This window comes from Crinia signifera, chromosome 1 (genome assembly GCF_055691185.1).
Source record: "Crinia signifera chromosome 1, ASM5569118v1, whole genome shotgun sequence".
Taxonomy (NCBI): Eukaryota; Metazoa; Chordata; class Amphibia; order Anura; family Myobatrachidae; genus Crinia; species Crinia signifera.
In genome coordinates, this window is record NC_139217.1 from 72,896,340 (window position 1) to 72,915,608 (window position 19,269).

The 19,269-nt window shown below is 45.5% G+C and overlaps 1 protein-coding gene and 1 pseudogene across 1 annotated transcript in view; both read left to right on the forward strand.

Moving 5' to 3' along the window:
* Window positions 1-19,269, forward strand: part of LOC146041984 (uncharacterized) — a 179,940-nt gene that overhangs the window by 110,415 nt on the left and 50,256 nt on the right. The window contains exons 13-15 of the mRNA XM_083161909.1: window positions 823-936; window positions 3,645-3,728; window positions 18,104-18,223. Coding sequence (XP_083018035.1) covers window positions 823-936; window positions 3,645-3,728; window positions 18,104-18,223 — 318 coding nt within the window. The remainder of the gene's footprint in view (window positions 1-822; window positions 937-3,644; window positions 3,729-18,103; window positions 18,224-19,269) is intronic.
* On the forward strand, window positions 15,667-15,785 carry LOC146038739 (5S ribosomal RNA; annotated as a pseudogene).

Here is a 19,269-nt window from a genome sequence, read left to right on the forward strand (position 1 = left end):
CCCCCCATGCCCCGGGACCCATAGCAGTTGCACCCCATGCACCCTCCATAGTTACGCCACTGTCACCAACTGCTGGGGTGCTTATGCAGATCCCATCCAGTGGTTCAGATCAATGAATATTTAAAAACAGGGCATGCACCAGATCAAGGAGTTTGAGCAACCAAATTATTTTTTTTAAATGACATAGTGCAGTCAATTCAGCCAAAATGTTGGTCCTTTAATGGACCGTAATCATGGCATGCCTCCTGATAGCTAATAAAAGGAGTGGGTAAGATATTGAAATATAGTTGAAGATGCTTATTATTGCTTATTGGTATACAATAGACAGGCTTTGTAGTCCTTGCTTTGTGCACTGGGGTACAGTCATGATGGAAAAGGAAAAACCTTTCCCCAAACTGTTGCCATAAAGTTGGAAGTATAGCATGGGGCAGTACGAATGGTGTAATGTTTAGCATTCCTGCTTCACAGCACTGAGGTCATGGGTTCCATTCCCACCATGGCCCTAACTGTGCAGAGTTTGTATATTCTCCCCATACTTGCGTGGGTTTCCTCCGGGTACTCCGGATTCCTCCCACAATCCAGAAATATACTGGTAGGTTAATTGGCTTGGACTCCTAACAATATTAACCCTAGATTGTGTGTGCGTGTACATGTGGTAGGGAATATAGATTGTAAGCTCCACTGGGGCAGGGACTGATGTGAATGTTCAAATATTCTCTGTAAAGCGCTGCGGAATATGTGTGCGCTATATAAGAAACTGATAATAAAATAATAGCGTAACTAAAAACTGCAATAAGACTGACACAATGTTTTTGTTGTTAGGATCAAACATACCAATGTGGAAGAAATGATAAAGAAAAGCTGGGGGAATTTAAAAATCAAGAGAACCAAAAAAGAGAAAAGGAGTTTCAAGAACTTGCAAAACTAATTCATCCGGTGAGAACAATGGGAGAAAAAATATGATATATTTGATAAATTGAGTATAATTTCTAGTTAGATGAAGCCATGGAGGCTGGTTTCTGGCTGCATCTAAGTACTGTAAACAGTGCCGTGATTTTAATGTGCCACTGGAGATCTCCTGCAATGAAACACATTTGACATCAGCAACTCCGGTAGCATCCTGAGAACCTGCCAGATGGCTCTCCAGGTGGCATCATGGCATTCCACAGTAGGATCTCTGTAAGCCAAATACAGGCCCCACTGGGGCAGTAATGTCCATAAGCTGGAGGGCAAGCACAGCAAAACAAAAATAGTGTCTAGTCGAGATAATCATCTCAAGACCAAATTCATGTTATAGAATTACTAACTGCAATTCACATTTTTGTTACCTGTCTTGCTCTGAACTACCCACTAGCAGTCTCTATTACAATAGGGAATTCAACCCTTAACAAAAAATATTTAACTGCCTACCTCAATTTGCCTCCAAACGAGCCTAAGGCTACACTAGGCACACATCTCATACTACCATGAAGTAATTGGTTCCATTTTGGAACCAACATCCCAGAGGCACAATGTATATTCTAAAATTTCACTGCCAGACTGGAAATTATAGTCAGAACTAGAGATGGGTCGTTCGCGAACGAACCAGATCTTTTGAACGGCTCCCATTCAAGAACGACTGAGCCGCCGATCCCAAAAAGGTGATCCGTTTCAGTTTACAATGCATTTTCCTGATCTCAGTGCTGCCACCTGTGGCAGCTGAGATGTACTACCTCTGGAGAACTGAGTACAGTGCTCCGACTACAAGTGATAGAAAGATTAGCTGCTGCTGCCAGGGATGGCCATCGGTGCAGACTCCATCGATGGTTGCCATCGATGGCGATTCTGCACCCAGCCATCGATCAGTGTTTTTACTCGGTCATGTATATTCCACCTTTTTTTTTTAAAGTGAGTCGAGGATCCATCCAAAAGATGCGTATCTTTCCACTGAGATATCCGGCGGATCCTGGCTCAGCTTAATGATCCGTTTTGCCCATCTCTAGTCAGAACCAAATCTCCAGCGCACAGCATATGTATTAAAAAGCTCAGTGCAGAAATATTTGGTGAAATACAACAAGCTAAATCGTCCTATCCTTTTAAACTAAGCAACGAATAAAAGTTAAGTTTTTTTTCAATCTACATTATACATATTTTCAAGAGTGCCCCACAAAAAGAGTCTTCTTTTTTGCCTTTGTTTCTTATGTTCGCACTTGGACTCAGGGGAGCAGCACCAACTTAAAAAATCACCTTCCCATATTTGGGCTCTAGACCACATAACCCAGTGCGGAGTCCAAAACCCAGACCCCCATATCCTAATTCATGTCTGTAAGGAATTGCACAGCCACAAGGAAGCAGCTGTGCAGTTCTGTGTAATTAAAATTGAAATGCAGCAGAAGGCGCCTGTAGCAGAATGGTGTAGAGCAAGGGTTCTCAACCTCGATCCTCAGGGACCGCCGATGGTGCACGTTTTCCAGGTCACCTCGCAGGTGCACAGGTGCACTAATTACTCACTGGCACATTTTAAAAGATCACAGGTGGAGCTAATTATTTCACCTGTGATTTTGTGAGGAGACCTGCAAAACGTGCACTGTTGGGGGTCCTTGAGGACCGAGGTTGAGAGCCACTGGTGTATTTTTTCCACTCCCCAAAACACTGCAACAAATCAGTCATGCTGCGTCTGATAGGTCTGCAAGTGATACTGGAGACCCATCCTAGACATAAGAAGAACAGGCCCCCAACATCCAGGGCGGGATTCTCTAATATCCACGCACCCTGTCGGCCGCACATCTCCGGCTACCGCTGACATAATTATCGCATATGTGATAATTATTGCAAAGGACTGCTCTTGCGTTAAGAGCTGTCCTTTGCGGTGAGCCAGCGATGCGCAGCGGGTCCCGGCGGCTCCCCCCTCCCTCCCTTACCCGGCTTATGTGCTGCTGCTGCGGGCGGACGGGCTCTCCTCCTCCTCCCTGCACCCGGAAGAGGATTTACAGTGCAGGGAGGAGGAGGTCACAGATCCGGGCAGGACAACACTTTGCTGCTAGGAAACAGGTGAGGGGAGGTCGGCGGGAGTCTGTTAGGGGCGGCGGTGGGTTGCGGTAGAAGCCCATAGGCTCCCCGTCACGGTAACCCGGTGGGGATTCTTTAGGGCAGGCATGTCCAACGTTGGCCCTCCAGATGTTGTGAAACTACACATGCTTTGCCACAGTTTTGCTATTAGAGAATGCTAAAACTATTGCAAAGCATGCTGGGATGTGTAGTTTCACAACATCTGGAGGGCCAACGTTGGACATGCCTGCTTTAGAGCATCCCATATGGCCAGATGTACTAAGCTTCAAAAGTGATAAAATGGAGAGTGATAAACAGCCAGCCAATCAGCACATACCTTACATTTTTCAAACACAGTCTGTGACATGGCAGGTAGGAGCTGATTGGCTGGTTGTTTATCACTTTCCATTTTATCACTTTTGAAGCTTATTACATCTGGCCCATAATGCGGTTAAAACCCTGTTATCACATTTTTAGTTTAGAGAATCCCACCCCCAGTGCTAGGGGCACAAGCCCTGACACCCCAGCCACCAGTATTTTGTCCTCTTTTTTATTGACTTTTATTTTTAATTAAACATTACTTAGAGGTCTGCAAACTCATCTATTTAATTTTCCAGATTCCACTATCAGAAGTGATGAAAGACAATACATTCTCCTCCTATGTGTTTCCTGTGCTTCACACTTCACTTCATGCACTAGAGGTAAGTCATTTTAGCATTTATGCAGATATTTATTAAGCATTGGAGAGTGATAAAGTGGAGACAGATAAACTACCAACCAATAAGATCATTACTGCCGTTTTTTTAACACAGCTAGTAACATGGCAGAACTGATTGCCCGGTATATTATTTATTGCCACTCCACATTCCTCTGCTTATATCACAGGCTTATTAATAACTTTATAATACTGCCACCACCAGGTTTGTTTAATGAGCCGAACGAACAGATACACCTTGGTGGCCCCTACTGTATCTCAAATGTTAATCAAATTGAAATCAATCAGAATCTTCTTTATTTGTTTATTTAGTAACAGTTTCTTATATAGCGCAGCAAATTCCATTGATCTATACAACTGGAAACAATAGTGATAAAACAAACTGGGTAGTTACAGACAGTCATAGAGGAAGGAGGGCCCTGCTCAAAAGCTTACAATCCATAGGGAAATAGGCATTGATACAAAAGGATAGGTGTTATCTATTGCATAATGGTCCACCAGATCGGATATTTGGACTGTACAGTGGGGATCCAAATGGATAGAAGAGGAAAAGCTTTCCTGAAGTGGTGAGTTTCCAGGGAACACTTGAAGATTTGTAGACTAAAGGAGAGTCATGTTGTGCGTGGGAGAGCATTCCACAGATTGAGTGCAGCCCAAAGAAATTCCAATTGGGCATGGTAGCAAACAATGAGTGTGGATGAGATACATAGATTTTGTGAACAGTGAAGAGATTGGGTCGGGAGATATTTTGAGATAAGTGAAGAGATGTAGGGGAGAATTTAATAGAATCAGAGATTCAGAAAGTGAGATTTGGTCTGAAATCGCCACTTTTTTAAAGCAGCAATCATTCACACTGCAAAACCAGTTTGATTTTTGCAGTGTGAATGATCGCCGCTTTAAAAAAGTGGAGATTTCTTACCAAATCTCACACTTTCTGAATCTCTCATCCCATAAAATTTCACACGTACTTTTACATAGTTACATAGTAGGTAAGGCTGAAAAAAGACTTGCGTCCATCTAGTTCAACCTGGTATAGATATCCATTGCTGATTTGGTAGGTTCTGGTGTTTTACAGACAGATTATATTTCTTATTTGTACCCATGGATGTTTTTCTCCAGTAAATGTTTGTCCAACTTTGCCTTGAACGCATTTAATGAGCCAGCCGTTACCACCTCTCCGGGAAGAGAGTTCCAGAGTTTGACTGTTCTGACCGTAAAGAAATTCTTTCTACTAGCTGAATGAAATCTTTTTTCTTCTAATCTATACTCATGCCCTCGCGTCCTAGATTCCTTTCTAGTAGAAAATAGGGTGTGTGACAGTCCCTTATATTGGCCCTTGATATACTTGTACATGTTGAGCATGTCCCCCCTTAAACATCTCTTTTCTAATGTAAATAGTCCCAAATTGCTTAATCTCTCCCCGTAGCTTAAATTCTCCATACCCCTAATAAGCTTTGTTGCCCGCCTTTGGACTTTTTCTAATTCTATGATGTCCTTTTTATAGTGTGGGGCCCAGAACTGTACTCCGTACTCTAGGTGAGGTCTCACCAATGCTTTATATAGTGGCATAATTACCCTTGAGTCCCTAGTTTCCATTCCCCTCTTAATACATGCCAGAATTTTGTTGGCCTTTTTTGTAGCTACATTACAATGGGCACTACATCCTAGATTGCTGTCTATTTGGACTCCTAGATCCTTTTCAAGTATGGAATTACCCAGTTCCTCTCCGCTAAGGTTGTAACTTGCACACTGGTTGTGTCTCCCAAGGTGCATAACCTTACATTTATCTACATTGAACCTCATCTTCCATTTTTTTGCCCACTCATCTAGAATTGCAAGATCATTTTGAAGCATGGTGACATCTTCTGGTGATTTGATGACTTTGCTAAGTTTTGTATCGTCCGCAAAGATGGATACATTGCTGAGTAACCCTATCCCAATATCGTTAATAAAAATGTTAAACAAAATGGGCCCCAAAACCGAACCCTGGGGCACTCCACTTAGTACCGGTATCATATCTGATACGGCACAATTCACAACCACTCTTTGTTCTCTATTACATAGCCAATTCCCTACCCATCTGCAGATATTTTCACCCAATCCTAGGTTCTCCATTTTATTAATCAATCTCTTGTGTGGGACAGTATCAAATGCTTTAGCGAAATCTAGGAAAATCACATCTATAGCATTTCCATTATCGAGGTTTTTGCTAACCTCTTCATAGAACCCTAGTAGATTAGTTTGGCATGAACGATTTTTCACGAACCCATGTTGGTTAGTACTGAGTAGACGGTGATGATCTAAATATTCCTGGATACCATCCCTTAAAAATCCTTCAAATAGTTTACCCACAATTGATGTTAAACTAACGGGTCTGTAATTAGCGGGATCTTCCTTTTTTCCTTTTTTGAATATTGGCACTACCTCTGCTATTCTCCAATCTTTTGGTACTATACCTGACGATAGTGACTTGCTAAAGATATAATGTAGGGGGGTAGCTAGTTCATCCCTTAATTCCATTAATACCCTCGGATGAATCCCATCTGGCCCTGGTGACTTATTTGTTTTGAGTTTGCTTAGCCTCAGTATTATTTCCTTCGGCGTGAAATCCACAATGAGATCTGGCTTATTTGTCCCGTTTGTGGTAAATGTTCGTTCCACAGTCTGCTCTCCCTTAGTAAATACTGATGAGAAGAACTCATTTAACAGTTTTGCTTTTCCCTTGTCCTCAGTAACACTTATTCCACTAGTATCAGTTAGTGGGCCTATGTTTTCCTTAATTAAACGTTTACTATTTATGTATTTAAAAAACTTCTTTGGGTTGGTTTTGCTTTCAGTGGCTATGCACTCTTCATATAATATTTTAGCTGCTTTGATTACCCCTTTACAAGTTTTGTTTGATTCCTTGTATTTTGCGAACGCCTCCTCATTCAAGTTATTTTTATAGAATTTAAAGGCTCTGGTTTTATTGTTGATAGCTGACCTTACTTCTTTGTCCAACCATGGTGGCTTGTTTTTGGTGAATTTACCTTTAGTTACTTTAGGAATGTATTCAATAGTTAGTGAATCAAGCACCTTTTTTAGAGTATCCCACATTTCCTCTGCATTTTTTCCCTCCATAACCGTTTCCCACCCAATTCCTGTTAGGGCTTCCCTGAATAATTCAAAGTTCTTTTGGTGTAGTTTGGTTTATATCCTTGTGTTTAAGTAAAAATATTTTATATTGAATACGGTAGAACACAGGTAACCAATAGGGGGGGCTAATAAAGTGTATCCGCAGTGAACATCTAGTGAGGAAGATTAGCCGCTGCATTTATGATATATTATAGTGATGAGTGTCTATTTGGTCAGACCAGTAAGTAGTGCAGGAGATAATAAAAGCATGGATTAGAGTTTTTGCAGTGCCTCGTATAAGGTATGGTCATATTTAGGATATCTTTTTAAGATGCATGTAATTGAGACAGATTAAATATGGGGAACAAAGGACAGTTCAGAGTCAAGCATGACAGCTAGACAGCAAGCTTGTGGGGTAGGATTGATTGTCATGTTCTTAACAGTGATAGAGATATCGGGTGACATTCTATGGGATGAGAAGTTTAGACTTTTGCGAGTTTTTTCGCAAAAACGTCCGAAATCGCATTTTTTTCCATTTTCGCATATTTAATGAGCTGCGAAAATGTGAAAAAAGTGCGATTTTGACCAACAAATTGGACACACTGGAAATGCGATGGCTGCTTTTCGCAGCACATCGCATCCAGATGTTTTCACATGAAAAAGTATACAAATCGCATATTTAATGGTATGCGATTTGTATAAAGTGTGACTATAATTCGCCCAAAAATCAGACCAGGTTCTGATGGGCGAATTAGCCAGAACCCTGCACAGATCGCAATGATCTGTGCAGGGTTCTGGTGTAAAAAAAAATTTAAACAGTTAAAATTAAAAAAAAAAACGAGCGCGGGGTCCCCCGCCAGAGCATAACCAGCCCCGGGCTCATTGAGCCGGTGCTGGTGACATAAAATCAGGGTCCCCGACAAATAGGGGTCCCCTTGATTTAATGAAACCAGCACCAGGCTCAAGGTCCGGCGCTGGTTCCCGAAATACGGGGTACAAAATGACTAGGGGTCCCCCGTATTTTAAGAACCAGCACCGGACCCAACCAGCCAGCAGGGTAATGCCACAGCCGGGGGACACTTATTATATAAGGTCCCGCGGCCAAAGCATTATCCCCCTGGCTGGTCAGAATGGGCAGGGGTCCTGGGGAAGTGGGGACCCCCCCAATGAAGGGGTCCCCCCCCCTCCAGGACTTACCAGCCCATGCTGAAAGTCCGGGGCAGTCCCCGATGCCCCTGGGTGGTGGGCATCGGGCTGATGGATAGTGTAAAAAATAGAAGTAAAACTATTGTTTTCTACTGTGGAACTATGAGTCCCAGCAAGCCTACCCCGCATGCTGGGACTTGGAGAACCACAAGTCCCAGCATGCGGGGCATTAAAGGGCCCGCTGGCACTTGTAGTTCTACAGTACAAAAAATAGTTAAATAAAACACACTGACACCCTGAAAAATAAAAGTTTAATACACACATAACACACACACACTGATACTTACCTACCTTGAGCCCGTAGGTCGGTCCCTGGATCCGGGCTCCGGGGCTCCAGGGCTGAAGAGTCCGGTTCCGGGGCCTTGGTCCTGGTTCCGGGGCTGGTCCTGGGGTTCCGGGGCTCCAGGGCTGAAGAGTCCGGTTCCGGGGCCTTGGTCCTGGTTCCGGGGCTGGTCCGGGGTCCTGGGCTCTAGGGCTGATGTCTCCGGGGTTCAGGATCCGAAGAAGTCCACAAGGGGTACCTGAGGAAGGAAATCCTACTCACCTGGTCCCCGGCGACGACATCGGCATCCTCTCCGGCAGACGCGCTGCTCCCGGCTGCTGTGGTGCTCTCGGACTGAAGAGACGCAGAGATTTTCATCTTCCGCGCCTTTCCTCCGGATGATTCTATTGGCCGCCTAGCGGCCAATCAGGAGCCGACTTTCTCGGCTCCTGATTGGCCGCTAGGCGGCCAATGGAATCATTCTGAGAAGAGGCGCGGAAGATGAAACATCTCTGCGCCTCTTCAGTCCGAGAGCGGGTACCACAGCAGCCGGGAGCAGCGCGTCTGCCGGAGAGGATGCCGATGTCGTCGCCGGGGACCAGGTGAGTAGAATTTCCTTCCTCAGGTTCAGGGTGTCAGTGTGTTTTATTTAACTATTTTTTGTACTGTAGAACTACAAGTGCCAGCGGGCCCTTTAATGCCCCGCATGCTGGGACTTGTGGTTCTCCAAGTCCCAGCATGCGGGGTAGGCTTGCTGGGACTCATAGTTCCACAGTAGAAAACAATAGTTTTACTTCTATTTTTTACACTATCCATCAGCCCAATGCCCACCGCCCAGGGGCATCGGGGACAGCCCCGGACTTTCAGCATGGGCTGGTAAGTCCTGGAGGGGGGGACCCCTTCATTGGGGGGGTCCCCACTTCCCCAGGACCCCTGCCCATGCTGACCAGCCAGGGGGATAATGCTTTGGCCGCGGGACCTTATATAATAAGTGTCCCCCGGCTGTGGCATTACCCTGCTGGCTGGTTGGGTCCGGTGCTGGTTCTTAAAATACGGGGGACCCCCTAGTCATTTTTTCCCCCGTATTTCGGGAACCAGCGCCGGACCTTGAGCCTGGTGCTGGTTTCATTAAATCAAGGGGACCTTTATTTGTCGGGGACCCTGATTTTATGTCACCAGCACCGGCTCAATGAGCCCGGGGCTGGTTATGCTCTGGCGGGGAACCCCGCGCTGGGTTTTTTTTTTTTAATTTGCGATTTCCTGCAAACGTGCGATTTTCAGACATGAAAATCGCATATTTTCAGGACTAAACACATCGCACCAACTCGCACCTATTCGCACTATTTGGCCCGTTTTTCGCATCTCATTAAATATGCGAAAAACGGGCCAATCTTTCGATTTTAAAAAGGGCGAAGTGGTGCGATAAAAAAAATGCGCAGTTATCTCATCCCATAGAATGTCACCCATCAGGTTTGTAACTACTAATGCAACCAAGATCTCTGTATTATTTGATTGATATGTAGTTATTTTCTCACTCAGTGTGCAATTGGGATGCAAAATGTTTTTTTTCCTAGACAGAATTACCCCTCCCTTTTGGCACCTGAATGACACACCTCTGATTGAGCAGCTTACCAACAAAAGTGTTGTAACTACTAATGGTCAGCAGAAATATAATTAATTCTGTTTTTGACATATTCAGTTTGAGGTGGTGAGCTGACATCCAATACGAAACAGCAGAAAGGGATTTAGCGACTGAGACCAATACAAATGCTGTCTGGGGCATATAGGTAGATTCCAGTAATATCTGCATACAGATAATACTGAAATCTAAAAAAGCTGATTAGTTTGCCAAGAGATGTGGTATAGATTGAGAAAGTAGAGGACTTAATGCTCCCATAAACTCTGCGATTTTGGGCCGATTCCACGAGATTTCGGCACTTGGGCCGATAAATTATGTGAAACCGGCACTCGGGCCGATAAATCACGTGAAATCGGCCCAAAATCGCATGCGTGTGACATTTGATCCGATGCGTGGTCCCGTGGGCATCAGACCAGATCAGTAGGTGAGTATGCCAGCATCGCTCACATTTTGTTATATAGATTCAAATAAAAAATTTTGTGTTACAAAAGATTATATTTCCTATGTAAGTTGAACATTGCAGATCACGATGAATGAAAATGTTTGCTTGGCAATTTTCACACCTTTTGACAAATTCACTTGGCACCCAAAGCCATAATGGACCGTATTCTGGTTGACTCTCAAGGCCATGAATTTTGCAGCATTTGCGAGTACCGCCCCCCCCCCCCTCCCTCACATGCTGCGATCCCCCGCACAGCTGCAAATGGATGATTTGCATAATCATCCATTTGCAGCCTTGGGGGAGAAATCATTTGATGTCGGGTGACAAATGACCTTCCACTAATGGCTCCGTATATGTGTGGAAAGGAATGCAATCTATAACGAGCTACAAGAACAGCCAAACCCACCAATATGTACCAAGACCTAGCTGATAAGCTGAACAACTTCTATTGCAGGTTTGAAAAAGTAGTCCCCTGTGAATCAAACATACCCTCTATGCTGCCCCAAATGTTGACTGCCAACTCCAGTCACTTCAGGACACCCAAGAAGAGGTGGAGGAGATGTTCAAGTGGGCCAAACCAAGGAAGTCACCAGTTTCTGACAGGGTGTCACTATCTGCCCTGACAGTATGCGTGGGTCATTTTCACCAGGCTCTTCACCAAATCACTGGAGCTACACAAGGTTCCCTCCTGCCTCAAAAGCTCCACTATTGTTCCGGTCCCTAAGAAATCCACTACTACAAATCTTAAACACTACCGGCCGATAGCTCTGACGTCTGTGATCATGAAAACGTTCGAGCGCCTGGTACTGAACCACCTGAAAGCTGTGACTGGCCACCAGCTAGACCCCCTCCAGTTCGCCTACCGATTGAATCGATGCATTGAGAATGCAGTCAACCTAGACCTGCACTACATTCTGCAGCACCTGGATATGCCTTGTACCTATGCAAGGGTCCTTTTTGTCGTCTTCAGCTCGCCTTCAATTCAATCATCCCCAACATCCTCCACCCTAAAGTACTTCACCTAGGAGTCCCTGAAACTACCTGGTCATGTATTGTGGACTTCCTGACTGTAAGAAAACAAATTGTGAAAGCGGGGAAATTCACCTCCCAAGTGCGGTCTATCAGCACAGGAACACCCCAGGGCTGTGTACTCTTATCCTTGCTCTTCTCCCTGTACACCAACTGCAGCTCAGAGGCGAATTCAGTAAATATAATCAAATTCGACGATGACACTACCATTATTGGCCTCATCAAGGACAGGGACAAATTGGCCTACAGACAAGAAGTGGACTGATGGTGCAGCAGCAACCATCTAGAGCTCAACCACTGAGATGGTACTGGACTGCTGTTGGTGTTCCTTCACTAAAAATTAATGACAGTGTGGTGTCACTAGTGGACTAGCGCAGCAGAGGCTATTCTTCCTTAGGCAACTGAGGAAGTTCAATATCCCACAGAAGCTTTTGCTCCCCTTCTACTCAGCGATTGTGGAGTCTGTACTGTGCTCCTCAATACTGGTCTGGTACGTTCTGCCAGGGAGAGACAAATGCAGACTCCAAAAGGTAGTCAGAACTGTGGAGAAGATCATCGGGGAAGACCTTCCCCCTGTCCAGGACCTGTACCTGTCCAGAGCAAGAAATCGGGCAACGAAGATAGTCAAGGACCAACTACATCCTGGCCATGGCTTGTTTAATCTGTTGCCATCAGGCAGACACTACAGGACTATTCCCACCAGGTCCACCAGAAGCCTAAAAAGTTTCTTCCCTCAAGTGGTTCACCTGCTGACACGTTAACTCCTGAACATATCACCATGTAGTCGCGCCATAAGCCTCTGCACATAATTTAACACTGTGTACCCTTGGAATATGTTTCTGTATGACTGTACATGTTCCCCCACCTGTTTATGTTGTTTATTGTTTATACAGTATACTGTTTACTTGTTAGCCACCTGGCTGTTGCACAGCAAACCAAAAACAAATTCCCTATATACGCAAGGATACCTGGCCAATAAATCTGATTCTGATTAACCCTACCTATCTCCACAGTATTACTTTTCCGTTGCAGATTGCATTCCCATAAAACGTCCTGCTGTAGGCTTTTTTATTGCTGCAGATTGTGGTTTCTATGTGCACCCATCTGCTATATAGGATTAACCTTTATTGCAGATTGTGTTTGAGATATACCCCCCCACTTTTTCACTATTTCCTGTATTTCACTATTTCCTGTATTCTCGTAAAGCTGCCCGCTGCAGACTTTTTCTATATTTGCTATTTATCTTCTCACTAATTTAAGTGCCAATAACGTATATCATTTGAGCAACTGCTCCTAGTTCATATATGTACTGTTGCAGAGACTGTTATTAGTTATTAGTATTTTCTCATAGTTGTGAGACAACAATATCTTGAATATCTAATTGTAACAAATCGTTTACAATTGGATAATAAAAATCTAAGAGAAATCGGCAAACTGTGTGTGTATATATAGTGTTTTTCCCTCAGGGAAAACCAGATTCTGTGGGTACGATATCTGACAATCGGTATTGATCGTTAATCCTTCGCTCTCTCCCTGTCCTTTGTTTCTCTCAGGCGCTCTCTTTGCCGGACGACATAGGCATATTCCTCCTGCACTGGTACCTACAAGCAGGAGATTGCTGAAGGGGTCCGACAACAGCAGACTTCAGCTTACTCGTTCTTGCTTCCATACTTTATTCTAATTTATGAAAAATTGCCAAACTACTTATTGGGCTCTAGACACCTTTTCCTTTGCCTCAAGCTCCTATTCTGTGTTGTACCTGTGACTCCCATAGTCTGCAGTCTCCATTGAGGATTTCAGGTTTTAATGCTCAGAAAAGCAGACTTGATCATCATACTATTGATTCTTGAGAAACTTCTCCCAGACTGAGTACACTTACTCAGCTGTTCTTCTAAACACACACAGCAGGTCAGCAGCTACACAAAAGGGAGACAATGATTTTTCTTGACATCTTTATTGTCCTTTTTTCATATGACCTCATTACAAAACTTGTCTATAACAAAAACCAAAAGACACAATACATATGTTTATGCCTATTATGCTCACCATGGCTGGTCAGCCCTGGACGGGATACCTGGGGGAGTGAGGACCCCCCCAATAAATGTGTCCCTCCCCCAGGCTTCAACCGTCCAGTGCTGAAGCCCGGGGCTAACCCCGGCATGCGTGGGCTGAGGACACCGGGCTGATAGTGTCAAAAAATAGCTTTTTACAAGTGAACTACAAGTCCCAGTAGGCCTCCCCCACATGTTGGGACTTGGCGAACCACAAGTCCCAGAAATGGGCCCCCTTGGACTTGTAGTCCACTTGTAAAAAGAAGGTTAAAAAAACACACACAGAGAAAAGCTAAACTGTATTTTACACACATTTAATTTTACACCTATGCTCACAAAATCCAGGCTCCAGTGTTGACTCCATCTGACTCCTGCAGCAGCTCACCCCGCACTGAGCCAGCTGCCCGGAGAATCACACTGTCAGAGAGATACAGAAGCTCTCAACCCTGATTGGCTGTAGGCGTCCCCATGAATGCCGGGGATAGCCTTAGGCTTCAGCTCTAGACAGGTGAAGAAGGGGGGGACCCTTTATTGAGGGGTCCCCACTCCCCCAGGCACCCCGCCCAGGGCTGACCAGCCACGGTGAGCATTATACAGCTGGGGGACCTTATGTAAAAAGTGTCCCCCGACTGTGGCATGACTGGGGGACACTGCACAGCCAGTGTCCCCCGGCTGTGCAACAGCTCACCCCGCACTGACAGCGAGGTGATCCGGCTGCCCATAGAATTACACTGTCAGAGAGATACAGAAGCTCTCCACCCTGATTGCCTGTAGGCGTCCCCATGGAGACGCCTACAGCCAATCAGAGCTGAGAGTTTCTGTATCTCTCTGACAGCGCGATTCGCCGCTGTGATCACTGCGGAGGCAGCCGGCTCACCTCGCTGTCAGTGCGGGGTGAGCTGCTGCAGGAGTCAGAGGGACACAATGCTGGAGCCTGGGTTTGTGAGTATAGGTGTACAATTAAGTGTGTTTAAAATAGTTTAACTTTTCTGTGTGTGTGTGTGTGTTTTAACATTTTTTTACAGGTGGACTACAAGTCCAAGGAGGCATTGTATTTGGCCAAGTCCCAGTATGCGGGGGTGGCCTGCTGGGACTTGTAGTTCACCTGTAAAAAAACAAAGTTTTTTTTTTACTCTTGAACACGTATCAGCCCACGGACGCCGGGGACAGCCCCAGGCTTCAGCCCTAGACGTCCAGGGCTGACCAGCCACGGTGAGTGTGATACAGCCGGGGGACCTTATATAAAAAAAAGTGTCCCCCCAGCTGTGGCATGACACCGCAGGCTGTTGGAGCCCGGTGCTGGTTCCATAATACGGGGGACACACAGTTTTTTTTGTCCCCCATATTTTTGGAACCAGGTCCACGCTGTTTTTTTGGGGACATTCTGTAGTTTCACGATGAAGGTAGATGAGCACTCCCTCACTGCAGCTTGCAGCTGGGAGGTGCTCCACCAGTGTATGTTTTTTTTCCAGTCTCCTGTTTCTTTTCCATTTTTCTATGCCCATAGCACGCTACTCTGGATACAATGTTTAATTATTATACATCTCATCAGTGAATACAATTTAGATATTCTCATTGCAATAGGAGTTGTGTTGACCAACAATAACTTTGTGTGCAACTGGTATTTATTGTAGCAATAATTTGAACATCAGTAAATTGCCAGAGTAGAGGATGTCTACATAATTGCAATCAACTATAAACATACGAGAAACGATACCAAATGCAGGAGGATTCCACTGTGTTAACAGCTACCCAACAATCAGGATAGGCAGACCCTGCCGCCACAGTTAGAGAAATTATTAACCCAAACTTTTCTGTTCCACAGGACGGTGCTATAGCAATAACATTTTTTGAGAAATTAAATTGATCACAGTATGATATTACATCAGTACTGAATTGTTGCTCTAATCGCAAAAACCCTGTTGCAACGGATTGGGGAACTATCAAGTACCAATTTTGTCTCTACAGCCTGCTCTATATATATTCTTTGCCCACCTGGCCATATTACTCTGACTCCCATGCCCACTTATTAAGAAGGGCCACTAAGCTGTGCTATCCCCAACGTGCAGCCACTAGATTCAATTGAATAGGCTGTGAGACCCACTAAGAAGGATCAAACCTCTGCGCCATCCCTACCTGCAGCCAAACAGATTCAATTGATTGAACCGCAAAACCCTGTTATATTGCCATCATACCCCACTGGATTGCCCAAACCCTCCCCGAACTTGGAAGCCAAGCAGTGGAGGGCCAGGACAGTACTCAGGTGGGAGACCCCTGGGGAAGACCAGGTGTGGCAATATAAGATCAGGGGGTAGGAGCTGCCAGAGTGAGTCTCTGTATTAATGACTGCCAGAGTGAGTCTTTGAGGCTTTGCCCCTTTTCTTCCCCAGTAAACCACTTGAGGTATATTATATGGTGTTACAAAGCACATTGTTACATACACTCAGGGGAACTGAATCATTTTACTGCCTATGATCACTGGTAATTGTACCTCTGATAAAACAGTGCTTAAATGATAAATTAATGTGTGATAAATCCACGAATATTCCTTAACAAAATCAGTTTAAGGATCACACTACATTTTTAATACAATGATCTAAATACCTGTGCCACCTATTTTTAAAAAAAAAAGTCTTTAATAAAAGCTATGTCTTAAATTATTAATCGAATTCATTTATAAAGGAGTGCACCCAAAAAGCGTTTTTTTTTCTCTTTGTCAGCCTCTTCTCTGACAAAAACCCCAGTGTAGTTTCACGGTGGCAGGCTACACCACGTTTTCAGCGTAGGCTAAGCTGCGTTGTCAGCATAGCCCAAGGGCTGCCCTGCGTAGTCATTGTAGTGTCCCCGTCAGGCAGCGTAGTCACGTACTGTCCCCGCGAGCTGCAGCTCTGTCCCCGGCATCCCTGACAAGCCTAGTGAGTGCCTCTCACACAGCGCCGGTAACCGCCAGATCCCCTGCGCTGGCGGACTCCGGCAGAGAGGCGATCATGCGGGCACCGGTGGAGAGGCGCTCCATCTGCCTGAGAAGCACAAGCGTCTCAGTAATTCTTACGGCAGGGTATGGGAGATGGACAGGGTTAGGGGTTCAGTAGTGCGTGCGCCTCCTGCACAAAGATGGGGGTGCGGTGCGCAAGTGCGTCTCATGCACAATAAAGGACGCATTTGCCAGTGCTTCATGTTACATACTGGCAAATGCCTCCATTTCAAACCCCCACTATCCACGCCAGCCCAAAATGCGGTGAGCATAGCGAGACCCACAGGGTGACGCGGTACGCATCCTCTTTACCTGTTCATGCCCCCACTATCCACGTTAGCATGGAGTTGATTTTATAAAGTGTAGCGAGCGCAGCGAACCACCGAACCCAAAGCGTGGGGAGCGCATGCGGATTACTTGCCGTGTATACCACGTCCCCTCGCCACGCTACGAGCTCGGTGGCTTGCTGCGCTCACCACACTTTATAAAATCAACTCCACGCCGACATGGATAGTGGGGGTATGAACAGGTCGGGAGGACGCGTACCGCGTCCACTCGCCACGCTTTGGGCAGACTTGGATAGTGGGGGTGTTTGAGGAACACATTCACACCTGTCATGTCAGGCAGGTTAAAAAGGTCAATGGTTCCCACACAATGTAATAAGCGCTGCCTGAATACGCTAACTACATAACGCTGACTGACTACGCTAACTACATAAGCTCCGGCTGGCTGCGAACTGGTGGGAACACGATGCTGATACGGACAGGGACGCCTGACTGACTACACTAACTACTGGCTAGCCGCGAACGGGCGGGAACACTACGCTGATACTGACAGGGACGCTGACTATGCTGGCCATGGGAACACTACGCTGATTCTGACAGGAATGCTACATTGACTACGCAACTGCCGTCGTGAAACTACACAAGTTTTATTTATTTTTTTATCTTTTACACATTGATTTACGATCTGTGCATCGTTCTGTTCGCCTGTCAGAACCTGGTCTATTTGTTTGGTGATTTTTAGTAACGTTTACCAAAAATCGCATACCATTAAATTTGTGAATTGTATACTTTATAATGGGAAATCATCTGGATGCGAATTGTAGTGTTACTAAAAAAATCGCCAGGTCAAAATGTGCGAATTCGTGGCAAAAAGTGTGATCCCCCCCCCCCCCACACACACAAATCGCATCCTATAAAATGTGTGATTTTCAGAAAAAGTGCGATTTCGGACGTTTTTGCGAAACAATCGCCCAAAAAGAAAAACAAGCCATGAAATGTCGCCCCTCATGTGATCTAGAACTTCCAACTTAGTATATTTCTCCCTATGTGCCTTAGCAGTTGTTGGCCAAGCTCTGTGAATGGACGTAGTCTTTCGTTTCATGGTTGAGTTGCTGCTGTTCCTAAACGCTTCCACTTTCTAATAATACAGTTATATAAGAACAAACCATTTTGTATCACAAAAATGTTTGCGAATGGAGACTGCATGGCGAGGGGGTGATTTTATACATCGGAGTCAACGGGTCTAATTGAAATACTTGAATTCAGTAATTAACATGTTTGGCCAAATACTCTTGTACTGCATGTCATAAATGTCATGGTCTTGTCACATACTGAGATTACTTTGTTATCTTCCTTATAGGGAAAACCACATGAAATACTGGAGGAAAATAAAGATGTATTGAAGAATACTGGGGTTGATGCAATTATGAAAGAACTTGATGACTTAATTGTGAAGAAGAAGAAACTCCTAATTGAAGAGGTAATATATGTTTAAGCATTGTTAAAATCCTATTTTTTATTAATATGCTGAGACAGCCGCTACTTGTCTGTCTCTCTATGGGTGAGATTTAATAGGATGAGAGATTCAAAAAGTGAGAGATTTGGGAAGAAATCTCCATTTTTTTTAAAGCGGCAATCATTTACACTGCAAAACCTGTTTGATTTTGCTGTGTAAATGATTTCCGCTTTAAAAAAACTGGAGATTTCTCTCACTTTCTGAATATCTCATCCTATTAAATCTCACCCTATATCTCTATATAAATATTCCTGTTAAAGTATGTTTTCTTGCTGTTTGTAACATGTCAGATACTCACATTTGGAGAGCTGTGTTTGGGTTTATGGCACTGCAGATTCCCATCCAGTGCTGAAGAGAGGGGGGGAGCTAGTACTTTTTACCTGGGCCTGGGTTTGATGGAAGCGTGTCTCCCCCCCCACCTCCCCAGGGGCGTAACTATAGCACCGCAGCCCCCGCCACCGCGGGGGGGCGCTGTGCATGTGGGGGCGCCGGGGGCTGCGGTGCTATAGTTACCCCCCCCCCCCCAATCCCCCGCAGACTTACGTATCTTGCTGGTCCCGGCTGCTCCGTTCTTCTGATGAGGACCACAACAAAATGGCCGCCCCCATATAGCAAACAGTTCTCTGAAACTGTCTGCTGTACGGGGGCGGCCATTTTGTGGTGGTCCTCAGCAGATGAACGGACGGAGCCGCCGGGACCAGCGTGATAGGTAAGACTGCGGGGGAGGGGGAGGGGGTTAGCATAGACGGCAGGGCGACGGCGCGGCAGGGGGGGGGGTGTGCTCGACGGCGCGGCGGGGGGTGGGTATGGGCGCCCCCCTAATGGCGGGGGGGCGCCCAAAACGTAGCTACGCCACTGCACCTCCCGCTGCAGTGAGCCGGTCAGTGGGAGTAAAGAGCACAGCCTCTCTCCCCTGCCCTGCACATTTGCTCAGTGCCGTGTGCTGATCGGGGGAGAGAGGCAGCAGCAGCAGCCTTTCCTCCGGCACGCAGCCCGCACCGCTGCAATTT